Raw genomic sequence first — 12,556 nt, 5'->3', positions numbered from 1 at the left:
TTTATTGACTAAAATGCAGCATCCATTTAGAGAATTTGAACCAGGTGAAAAATTATACCATTTGAAGAGTTTTGGCTAAAACATTTACAGACAAAGGTGTTTTTATCTTAAATGCTAAATATACATATAACAGAGGTGTGTCAGCGGACTGGCAGGCTCGGTTAGATGACCTGAGGGCCTCAGTTTGGGTGCATTGATCGTGTGTTGCAGTGCTGGTCTGACACTCGATGCCAATGAACAACGTATTCGCCCACAGCCACAATCTTGCCATCCAAGAGACGCAGAGTAGGAAGGCAGTGGCGAGTAGCTTGATTTTCCCATAACTTCTGGACAATGGGAAGCTCTCGCCCTTCATTGAGATAGGTTGTTCTGAAGGCGTCGTCTTAATTTGGATGTCTACAAATCCTATTAGGATTTTGATGCATCTTCATTAAGCAAGCTCTTAGCAGGGTTAAGTAACAAACAGATTTATTTACTAATGATTACAGATTTTAGAGTAAAAACTAAGAATCACACTCATTCTTTCCCATCATCTTTTCTTACACTATGTCACTAAATAACTGAGCGAGGGTTTGGGGTGCAGTTCAACTCATAGCCAGATGGTGGATGATCTCGGCAACAGAAGGCTTTGGTGTACCTGGATTGAATCTTATAGCAAAATCCTCTTCTGAATAGAAACGAAGCAGAACTTACCATTGTCTTTTGAACGATTCAGTCCTTCATCACAGGGTGATCTTTGCCTATTGACCAAGTCTGCTGCGGTAGCTGGAGATCTTTATCAGTTGAGTGCAGGGCGACATATTAATCAGGAACCAGGGCTGTGGGCTGGTTGGTCTTATCCCCTTTTTAGCAGTGCAGTCTTTATCTCTCCGTGGTTCCATGGCGCACTCCTCCGTTGATCTTCTGTCTGCATCATGAGTTGGCTTGACTTCAGCACCGGGGAACTGAGAACACCCTGCTCCTCTTTTCAGGGGATTTTATACTTTCCCACCCTGTGGTTGAGTGTATGGCTTCTTGAATGTCCGATGGCCTACGTCCGTTCTAATCAACACCTTTCTTGAGTCACTAGGCATTCATGGAAAGTACCAGACCTTTCCATGTCAGTCAACACCCTGTTCACTTCTCCTTTTCTGTTGTTTATCCCCTCACCATCTTGTTTATCTTCTTTAATTTACTCTAGTTTCTCTCTGGAGTTCCCCTGTCTTCCTGCTCAACTCCGGCCCTTTACTGGCCCCTGACTTTTGTAACACAGTGTGAGAGTCATATGTCAATACATTTCACACGGTGTACCTCAGATAAAGTTCTATATATGCTGTATGTTCATCATAAATCATTAAACACAATCATCCGTAATTTAATTCTCCAGACATTGTCTTTTTTTAAATAATCATCTAATCTTTATTTATTAACTTTAAATTCATAATTTTAGTCATACCCTGATCCACATTGCATTAAACCAAACACGATTACTCATTTTATAATCATCAGTAAATCAAAATATGAGATTACTTATGTCTCTCAGGTTCTCATGATCTGTTTTCTGCATGCGTTAACCAGAAAAGATCTCACCAATTTATGCCAATTTTCACAACAATTCATTTTGTAGAGTTTTTGACTTAATTTCCTGTTGTAACACTTCATGTAAACAATTAATTGATTACTTAATTAGTTGACAATTATTTAAATGAATCTGTTAATTGTTTCAGCCCTAAAGAATTCAGTATTCATCTGTCAAAGCGCATAAAGTCTAAGTGTTTTATATTTAACACCAAACAGAGAATTTTTAAAGGAATGAACATAGTTAAACTAAAAATAAAATTACTTTGTTCCTATACGTTTGTATGATTGTCTAATTCTCTCTTCCTTCTACCTGTTTTACAGGAACCTGCCAAATTGTACCCTCCAGTTGCAGCAGAGAAGAGGAAACCAATCAGAGTCCTCTCCCTGTTTGACGGCATTGCCACAGGTTTGCATATATGAAGCTGCAAAAACCCTCACATGTAGTTTCTAGACTATAAGTCGCTCCAAAGTAAAAGGTGCATTCACACCAGCCATGTTTAGTCCACTTTAACAAAAATCTAGTTTGTTTGTCTAGAAACCAGTTGAGGAGTTGTGAATGCATAATCGACCAAAAAAGCGAACTTTGGTCCTCCTAAAAACCTTGGTCTCTGTTCGATTAAAGTGAACTCTGGTGCAGTTTGAATGCATATGTGAATGCCAAGCGGACCAGGACCGCTCCAAAAGCAGGAAGGGGACTACAATGCATGCATTCTGGGTAAATGCAACCAAAACAGATGCAAAAGTCTAATGCTAGCAAGAGAAATGGCTTGTGCTCTTTTACCAACAACCAAAGAGAAATACTACAGCTGGTAAAATCTGACGTTATTCCATTTTTGTTTACATCTTGTGAAGAAGGAAGTTGTGAGGAAGACACATGTTTTTGTTTTGATTTTTTTCTGTGGTTCTTGGTGCAGCACCACCACAGGCGAGGAGGGGAACAAGTTTTTTTAATTAATTTGATTGGTTTGACTCAATGCCGTGTGAAAAAGAACAACAGCAGCCGATAATGTAAGAAATATAGCAATTTTGATTCCCAGTCAAACCAGTGTACCCGACTACCAGGTGTGAAAACACTTGTCAGAAAAAGCATCATGAAAGGTAAAAAGAACATACAAGTTTGTCCAGAGAATCAGTTGCAGGACCAAACAAACTGCGACTTATAGTCTGAAAAATACAGTAGTTTTGGACTGATGGTGATAATTTTCTGTAGTTGTGTCAAAGCTCTTCTGCGCTCTGCCCAGGCCTGCTGGTGCTGAAAGATTTAGGCATCCAGGTGGACAAGTACGTCGCATCGGAAGTGTGTGAAGACTCCATCACTGTCGGAATGGTTCGGCACCAGGGACGCATCATGTACGTTGGGGATGTACGCAATGTAACCCACAAGCATGTAAGTGAAGGATTTTCACCTTTCACCTTTAGGGCTGAAGCGATTAATCAGATTAATCATGATAAATCGATTATTGAAAGGATCATGAAGGAACCGATTAATTATTAACTGAATTATACAGACTTAAAAAAGGACATTTGCTGAACAAGCAACATAAACAGAGAAATAATTAAGCCAAAAAATATAGAGTGGCATAGTTTCACCTTCACCTTTTTCAAATTCTGTGAAAAATCTTCTATTAATTACCAATTATTAATCGGTTGATCGAAGAAATACTCAACAATTTAGTCCTACACTGTGTTGTTGTTAGAAGAATGATCTGAGTTCAGTAAAGGAATGCCATGTGATTGCATTTCTGGCAATAAAATTTTAATTTTTCTATTTAAAAATTGAATTGAATACTTTAATTCCATTCAATTCAAAAATACTTTATTAATCACAATGGGAAATTTAATTTATTTATTTACGATTTTTCACTGTATTCTTAAAATAGAATAAAAAAAAGGCTTCAGTAAAAATCTTCCAAATATGCTATTGTTTTATCCGATGAGTCGATTACAACTAAAATAATCATTTGTTGCACTTGTAATCAGTTTCATCTGGATATATTAATCATTGAAGTAATCAACTAATCTATAAATAGATTAATCATTAACTGGAGACAAAAGGCAATTCAGAGCAATTCAGGCAATTAAGGTAAAAATACACAAAAGATATACATTTGCATTTAAGATGAATTAAAAATAAAACTTTGTTAATATGTTCTACCAAAAACTCAGTGCGTAGTTTTAGCTTCACTTGGTTCAAATTCTGTGAAAAAATATTCTATCAATTACCTTTTGCTATGCAGTTTATTGATGTAAAGTCTGTCAGAAGTGAGGTGATTATTTGCATTTTAATGTATTTCTAATATTGTAGAAAAAGGCTTAAATGAAAAATCTACAGAATGTGACCTTTTATTTTTAACAGATTAATCGATTAATTGCCATGATAGATTAAGCAATAAATAGAATAGTTGTCAGTTGTTTGATGAATCCATGTTAAGGCAGCAGTAATCATCGCTCTGTTTTCCTCTGTCAGATTGAAGAGTGGGGACCGTTTGACCTCGTAATCGGAGGAAGTCCTTGTAACGACCTCTCCATAGTCAATCCTGCGAGGAAAGGCCTTTTTGGTAGGTTGAGCCGCGTTTCAGTTTTACCTGACAAATTAAACATTAATTTAATCCCTTAATCCTCTGCTGCAGAGGGCACCGGGCGGCTGTTTTTCGAGTTTTACCGTCTGCTCCACGAGGCGCGGCCCAAACCGGGCGACGAGCGGCCGTTCTTCTGGCTCTTCGAGAACGTGGTCGCCATGGGAGTCAGCGACAAACGCGACATCTCTCGCTTTTTAGAGGTATAGCATCCTCGTCTAGGTGTCCTTAATTCCTTTCTTCTTTATTTGCTCTTTTGCTTCCTTCCTTCTTTTCCTTCTTTAGTTCATTTCTTCCTGGTTTCCTTCCTTCCTTTTCTAAGGTTTTTCTTCCGTCTTTTGTTCATGTCGGTTTCCTTTATTCTTTCTTTCCTTTCTTCCTGCTTTCTTTCATTTTTTCCTTCCTGCTTTCATTTCTTCTTTCATCCTTCCTTTCTTCCTTTCTTTCTTTGGTTCTTTCTTTCTTTATTCCTTCTTTCCTTCCTTCCATCCTTTCTTTCTTTTTTTTGTGGCAAATGTCAGTCAGGTCCGGGAATTGAACGCGACGGCCGCGTCAAGGACTCAAGGCCTCCAAGTGTGGGTTGCGCTATCTATCCTCTACGCCACCACAGCACGCCCCTTCCATCTTTTCTTTGATTGAATTTACGTTTTAGTGTTAAAATCTTATTTTTCGGCCCTTTCCTGTCGTTCTGATCAGACTGATTTTAAAACATTTTTACTAAATAAAGTTAAAAAGTGATCAGTTAGTCCTGCTGTCCGCTGCATTTCCTGACATTACTTCCTGTTTCCTCTCAGTGTAACCCGGTGATGATCGATGCCAAGGAAGTCTCTGCTGCCCACCGTGCTCGCTATTTCTGGGGAAACCTTCCTGGCATGTCCAGGTGATGCAGCTCAATTGTTATTATTACTTTTATTTATTGGTTATTCATTTAGTAGCCTCTTAATTTAAATTACACTTTTCTTTCTCTGTCTTTTTGTATAAAGTAGACCTTTGACGCCGATGGCAAACGACAAACTGGACCTTCAAGAGTGCCTGGAGCACGGCCGCACTGCTAAGGTTTGTGCTCACATGTTTATATTTCTATCCGTAGCATTTTTTGCAACTTGTATATACTGCAGTGTAGCATAAAGAGATATTCTATAAATAATCTTATTAATGTGATTAAAAAAGGATTCATGTGTCTGTTTGTTTCTGGATGCAAATTCCAGTTTGAGAAGCTGCGTACCATAACGACCCGCTCCAACTCAGTGAAGCAGGGTAAAGACGAGCATTTCCCCGTCTTCATGGACAACAAGGAGGACATCCTCTGGTGCACAGAAATGGAAAGGTATGTTGGTGTTTACAACCGCAAACCTCACAAGGTACGGCGTGTCGGGAAATTTATTTTATTCAGTTCGAACTCCATTAAGTTAATTTATAAAGCACCTATTCATTACAAATGTCGACTCAATGCACTTCACCAAAATAAAAATGAAAAGAAAAACTCTTGACTCTACGCTGGCCCTGAAGTCTTGCTCTAATTATGTTAGCATAGTTACATACCAGTACATCTCTCACAATTTCATAGTGATTCTAGTCACAGCTCTGTATGTTCTTCACAAATCCTTGTACACAATCATTTCTTGTTTTAATTCATCATTGAATCAGTTATTAACTCAGATACATGCTTATTTATTATATAATACCCATTAAATCGACGTCAATTCCTAATTTGTAATTATTTTAAATTAACCACATGATTAATCATTAATGCATACACATTATCACTCGTTATATTTTATAATCACCAGTAAATCAAAATACAGGTTTACTAATGGCTCCCAGGATTTCAGGATCTGTTTTCTGCATAGATCTCACCTTTCCACACCAGTTTTCACAAGAGGCAGAACAGAAAGTGGAAAATGAAAAGAGGAGAAATATCTTGTAGGGATGAAAATAGATTTTTAAAGTCATTTAAAGACAGCAGGTTTAAGCTGTATTTACATAATCAAATAAAATAAATAATAGATATTTTGTTGTTTAACTATATTTTGAATTATAAAACAGATCATTTTTTAGCACTTGTGATGTGTCTGATCAGATGCAGTCAGTAAAGATTAGATCAAATTTAACATTAAAATGTCATGTTTTTTATTTCTGTGGTTTGGCTGCTGCATTTTTAAACCCACTTAACACAAAGTTCATGTCGTTCAGCGATGAGGATGGAGAGAAAGAAGAGAAGAAGAAAGAGAAAGAATCAGGACAGACAGGGGAAGGCAGCAGGTTGGTCTAATAAAAGGTGGAAGTGCAGGAAAAGCCACTTAATCCCAAGCTATTATTTATTATTAATTTATTTAAAACTATTAAATTGATGTGATTTCATGTGCAAAGTGCAAAGAGACGACATGTCACAGTTTAGTGTTTACATTCTTCCATGTTGTTGTTCAGATCTCATAGTTTCACATTTCTGCAACAGAATATTTATTTAGCCCTCAGTCCTGCTTCTCTTATATTAGTACTAAACTGATTTTTATTAGTTTTTAGTTGAATTGATCACCTACAATAATACAATAAAAACATTAGATAAAAGTTTGGTGCTTTATCATTCAATGTCTAAATCATGTTTTCACCTACGATGTGACAACATACACCTCAGAAACTACGAAGTTTGTTTGTTAGAAGAATTTTAATTTCTTTCCCAAATTAAAAGTAAACTGAGCTGCCACTTTGGACTTTGACAATTTTTACTGGTGTATTGCAAAATTGTACAAAAGCCTTTCATTTTAATTCCATTTTTAGATAAAAAACATCAAGTTTTTACGACAAGGAGAAACTTATCTCTTCAATTCTATATATTAGCAGATAAAATCAGCTAACAGTATTCTTTCAAATTGTATTTATATTAAATTGAATACTATATAAAAGCTGTAACTTTGTCTGAATCTTTCAAGGTTATTAAGAACCACTGTGATGGAGCTATGCATAGTTTATTTATTTATTACAAACATTTTCACATTCATACCTATATATGTATTTAGATACATATTTGTTTGAAAATAATTCATATTAATACTATAATTACAAAATAACAAAATCAGACAAAAGGAACATTTTTCCAGATCTTTTACTGAACTTGTGAGACTTGAACAAAAACTGCAGGTGTGTTTTCTGTGTCTGGTGAATCTTTGTGTAAAACATCTGTTTTTCATTCAGTGGGTAGAAAATCCAGACATTTTACTCAAGTAAGAGTATCAACACTTTGTACTAAAATTACTCAAGTAAAAGTAAAACGTAGTAAAAATACTCCTAAAAGTAATTTTTAAAAAAGTAACTAGAATAAATGTAATTAGGGACTATCCAACTCTAAAGTTTTGTTTCAGTTTGTCGCATGTGTTAAACTTTTAAAACGGCCTGGTTGTTTCAGGGTGTTCGGTTTTCCCGTCCACTACACCGACGTGTCCAACATGAGTCGTCTGGCGAGGCAAAGGCTGCTGGGTCGTTCCTGGAGCGTCCCCGTCATCCGGCACCTCTTCGCCCCACTCAAGGAGTACTTCGCCTGCAATTAATTGCAAACCGACTTGCGCTCTCTCTCACACACACAAAGAGACACACATGCTGGTAACTACAAACAGAATACAGTTAGGACATGAAGGTTGGCTGATGCAGAATGACAGACTGGACAAACACACATAAACCCTCACAGGTAATGTCAAAGGACTGCTCCCACAGATCCTGTGTAGACCACTGGCTGACCTTGGTTCCCTGGTGCTACCCTGCTGATTTATACACACAAACACACAGCTGCAGGGTTTCTGTACTGTAACTCATATACATATACTTCCTGTCCAACCTTGAAACTGATGTCTTCTGGCTTTACTGCGCCGCAATTGCTGGGGTTAACCTCCAGGGGGCGCAAAAGTAACAAAGATCCCCCGTCTTTCTGTTTTTAATATCTCTTAATGCATACACACACCAATGACTCCTTCTGCTGTAATATTTAACTGTATTAACGCTTAGTAACAGTGGAATGAACACAAATATATAAAACAACACACACATCCTCGTGGTGCTAGTCTGGTGGTGATGGAGTCCAAACGGTGCCACTTAATCTCAACACTTCTACAGTTTTTGGTGCTCTTGGAGGCTCAACAGTCTCTGTTTTTTAGTTGTTGTTGTTGTTTTAGTCACTGAATTGTTTTTATTTCCCTGAGTTAAACTAAACATGTTCATTTAGCAGAAAAAAAAGACAAAAAAAAGGTGTGAACTGTAAACATTGGGACCATACATAGTGACTTTGTGTATGAAAAAAGTGGGAATAAAATTTCTTTGAGGCAGAGCTTCTCTGATTTTACAAAAATTCTCCTTGGGTTAATTTATGGTCCTCTGTTGGAGGACCATAAAACAAATTGACATCTTCCTAAAATTCAAAACATTAGGTAGATGATAAACTGTTTGTTCATGAACGCACTGAAAAAACTAAACTTGATCTTTTTCATATTTTGGTATTGCTAATAAAAGAAGTAGATACTGCGGAACTGCCTGCGATGGAGTCAGGGCCGGGGTGAAGAATAAATAAAATAAAATATTGAGAATAAAGTCATAAACTCATGAGAATAAAGTTGTAATATGAAAATAATGTGGTCTTTTAAGCGTCTTGCAAAATTACAAGACGTTATTTGTTTTACAAGTAAGGAGATACTTATACAACGTTATTCTGGTAATTTTATGACTTTATTTTGTATTACTTTGATTTTCTTCTCGTGATATTACTCCTTTTAAAATTTTAAGACTTTACTCTGGTAAGCTTATCTCTTTATTCTTGTAATATTCTGACTTTGTTCTTATTTTGCTGCAAATTTATTCTGGTCATTTTATTTTTCTTATCCTGGCTCTGTGCTTTGTCATAATCACCAGAATAATTGATAGAATATTGTTACTAAAATAATCATTGGTGCATTGCTAACTGGCCCATAGTTTTGCAGTGAACAGTTCTGTTAGCAAGTACACTTGTGTAATTCTCCAACCAGCGCCATGAAATGAGGTTTAAAGTCGTCAATTTCTGCTTTCAGAACAGCTCTGCCTCCAAGAGATTTTATACTGAAACAGTAAAGGACTTTGTAGGATTCAGTATTGTTACTGCAGCAGCGTTTAGATTACCCTCCTGTTATGCGGCTTCTCTCGTGCCTCAACTCCAGTTGTTGCTCATTTTTCTTTCTGTCTGGTGAAAAAGTCATCGAGTTATCCAGGAGTTGTGCTCACAGAGATCCACTTTGTGCTTTAGTTACGACACTGCAGCATCCACGGAAATCAGAGCCCGACTTTTACTCTAGACACTATGCTGGTTTTCTACTTCCTGTGACTGAAACGGATAACCCTGTGTAAATAGAACACCTCCGTTGGGTGTTTATTCTTCCTTATATTCGAAACACAGTGGCATAATCCCAGTTTCTTTCTGTTTTAACTCTGAGATTAACAGATCCGTGAACTGATGGGTGGATTATTTACACAGGGGTGTCTCCGGAGAAAACCTTTCAGTCTGGTGCTTGGGGTCGGCAGTCGACCCTCTTTTCCAGGAAGCCTTCCAGTCCGCTGAACCTTTCTCAGACACCAGCTAACAACTGAACTCATGCAGTCTTTTCGCGGACGCACACGTACACAAACTACATGCACAGCCTCTCAAGTCAACCAGCAGGCTCGACGTCTTTTCCATCATGTTTACTCTCCGTTTATACAACCAATCTTCAGGTGCTTTTTAAACTCTTTTAGCTCTTTTTTACAGCGCGCTCTCTTTCTGCAGGTCAAAAACAACACACAATCATCTGCCGGACACACAGTGGCCGGCTTTTCTGCTTCTTCTAAACAAAAAACAAACACATGCATACTGTGCTCTTTGCTGGTCGCCTGTTTTACGGTCAGGCTTCCCAGGCGCTGCAGGGTGATTCCCCGCATTGCTCGGTGCTCCCAACCCCTTCCCCTCCCATCGCCGCCCCCCCCTCCCCCAGGTGCTGCATGTCAGTCAGTCAGTGTAATCTCTGATTCCATGTTAGATTAGGGAGTATAATTATAATAATAATATGATAATAATAATTACAATAATAATCTGTTATTGTGTGTGTGTACTGTTCCAGGTTGGTGCTCAGTTCAGTTCAGTCTCGGCCTACAGATATAGGGGAGAGAGAGGCTAGAGAAAGCATATTTACAGTTAGTATAGTGACTTGTGCTATTGTACTCGAGAATGCCAGGACAAATAGTGGAAAAAATAGCTGTGCAAAAGTCTCAGACCAGAAATGAGTTGAAACAAGCAAAAGAAATAAAATCAGAAGTCAACCTCGTGAAACAAGTGCTTTCCTGTCTCATGAAAAGTCTAAGGGTGTTTTCTAACCTGAAAGTCCAATAAACTGTTTGATTTGGGGCCAAAATTGCAACATTTGTTACATTTTAGTTGATGCTGTTCGCTTTCACTAATTAAAAAATCTGTTCCCCTCCTCGCCTGTAGTGGCGCTACATCAAGAACAACTGAAGGAAACAGGACAAGATACCGCTGAAGAAAACACTGAGAGCAGCTTCCTTTTTTGTAAAATACAACCTAAATTGAAGTAGCGTATAAGACCACAACGCTTTTATCCAGCTAGTGCTAGACAAATGTTTGTTTTGGTTGTATTTACCCAGAATTCCCTGCACTGTAGTTCACTTCCTGCTTTTGGAACTGTCTCCAGTCCACTTGGCTTTCAAACCGCACCAGTGTTCACTTCAACCAAACTGAGACCGGTTTTAGGCAGACAAAAGTTTGTTTATTTTGGTCCCGTTCCACATTCACATCTCCCCAAACGAACCGGACTTTCTAGGCAAACGAACTGGAGTTCAATTAAAGCAGACTAAATAGGACTGGTGTGAATGCACCCTAAAACAAAAATAAATAAATCCTATTTAAGTCGCAATTAACTGAATTAAGAGTTAATTCCAACTCTTAAAGTTGGTATAAGAAGTGTTTATGAAATCACTTAATTTTTTTGGAACAATTTAAGAGTATACTCAAATTTTTATCCTTAAAAACATAACTACTTTCTGTTTGTAGTTGAATTAAGCAAACACTTCAAATAGGCCAATTAGAAAATGACATATTGAACAAACATTGTACTGTTTTTATGTATTTTATAGTATTTTACAGTACTTTCCTGCAGCTCACAGGGAAGGAGTCGTCAATCAGAAGCAGACTTGGAATAATGTGAAAGATAACACTTTATTTTAGACTCAGGAAGCACAAATATGGCTACAATTTATTCATCTAACCTTAAGAGCTATCATGATTATTTTCATATTCTTTTTCTAATATGTCATAATTGTATTAAATGAAAGGACAGAAAGAATTTTAGGTTGCTATCATTAATCAAATTTAAAGTAAAAAAAAAAAACTTAACATCAAATTTAGAGTGATTACTGAGTTTTTCAGTCATTGTTAAGTCCTCTAGTAATCAAGAATTTATACTGTTTAACTTTAACAAATTTGTTTGCAAAAAAAGAGTTAATTGTATATAAATTCTGCCTTGTGTTCTCAATGTAGAGAAATGTAACTTTAAAAATAAGGCTTTTCTTTCTTTTTTTATTATTAGTTTTTGCTTTGACCATGTGATAACTTCTTGTAGCTTCATTTGTTAAGGATAATTGAAGCCACATGTTGATGACTAAAAGGATTATCTAAAATCTTAAGAAGTAAAATAGTTGTTAAACCTTTCTTTAACATCCTTTTTGACAAATAAATAAGTTTTCCACATAATGAGATGGAACAAAAACTGAAAAGCACATTCTGGTTTGCTAAAAAAGCAACAAAAAAAAATGTTTCAACACATTTCTGTCTGAGAGCACAGGACGGTAAAAGTGATTAGGAACCCAGTCGCTCTTTCTAAACGATGGGTGACGCGGTGATGATGTTTCTGTTCGCCTATCGACAGCTTTTAGGCTGAGTGATGCGCTGTTTTCAACACATACACTTTGCAAACAAACATTAGAAACACTTCGTTCGACAGAGCGACGTTCGCTCAGACACATCCAACACCTACAAATACAACGCTGCGGCGCATGCAGACACTCATCTCATGGACTAAATGAAAGATGAGGAGCTTTTAGGAAAAGGAAGACCTGTTGGTGTTTCAAAAGGTGCTAAAATTTTATCAGAAAAATATATTGTTAGGAGTAAAATCAAATTGGTCTTTACTATAACTGTATTTAAGTTGTAGTTGTAGAAAGACGCTATTATGATTTTACTCTTGTATGAATATAAACTAATTAAAAAGGAATTTTAACTTTGTACTTGAACTATGTAAAATATATGTGAATAAAAAAAAAAACGACTGTTTCTTGTGATTCTGTGTAACCGACCTGTGTGCTTATTTAATTTAATTTTTTTAATATCAATTTCTGTTTAAGCCTCAATTGATATTTTG

At 36.8% G+C, this 12,556-nt stretch overlaps 1 protein-coding gene across 9 annotated transcripts in view; it reads left to right on the top strand.

The window, feature by feature from the left end:
- The window catches only part of LOC122825118 (DNA (cytosine-5)-methyltransferase 3A-like), a 58,934-nt gene extending 46,995 nt beyond the window's left edge, over positions 1–11,939 (top strand). For 6 of the 9 annotated variants that reach the window (XM_044106227.1, XM_044106235.1, XM_044106234.1 and 3 more), the window contains 9 exons: positions 1,882–1,966; positions 2,802–2,947; positions 4,028–4,118; positions 4,191–4,339; positions 4,931–5,016; positions 5,120–5,192; positions 5,345–5,463; positions 6,330–6,398; positions 7,540–11,939. In XM_044106227.1, coding sequence (XP_043962162.1) covers positions 1,882–1,966; positions 2,802–2,947; positions 4,028–4,118; positions 4,191–4,339; positions 4,931–5,016; positions 5,120–5,192; positions 5,345–5,463; positions 6,330–6,398; positions 7,540–7,681 — 960 coding nt within the window. In that variant the 3' untranslated portion in view covers positions 7,682–11,939. The remainder of the gene's footprint in view (positions 1–1,881; positions 1,967–2,801; positions 2,948–4,027; positions 4,119–4,190; positions 4,340–4,930; positions 5,017–5,119; positions 5,193–5,344; positions 5,464–6,329; positions 6,399–7,539) is intronic. The other 3 variants (XM_044106230.1, XM_044106232.1, XM_044106231.1) reach the window with 3 other exon arrangements.
- The last annotated feature ends 617 nt before the right edge of the window (positions 11,940–12,556 follow it).

This window comes from Gambusia affinis, linkage group LG22 (assembly GCF_019740435.1).
Source record: "Gambusia affinis linkage group LG22, SWU_Gaff_1.0, whole genome shotgun sequence".
NCBI classification, from domain to species: domain Eukaryota; kingdom Metazoa; phylum Chordata; class Actinopteri; order Cyprinodontiformes; family Poeciliidae; genus Gambusia; species Gambusia affinis.
This window is presented reverse-complemented; position numbering and strand designations above follow the sequence as displayed.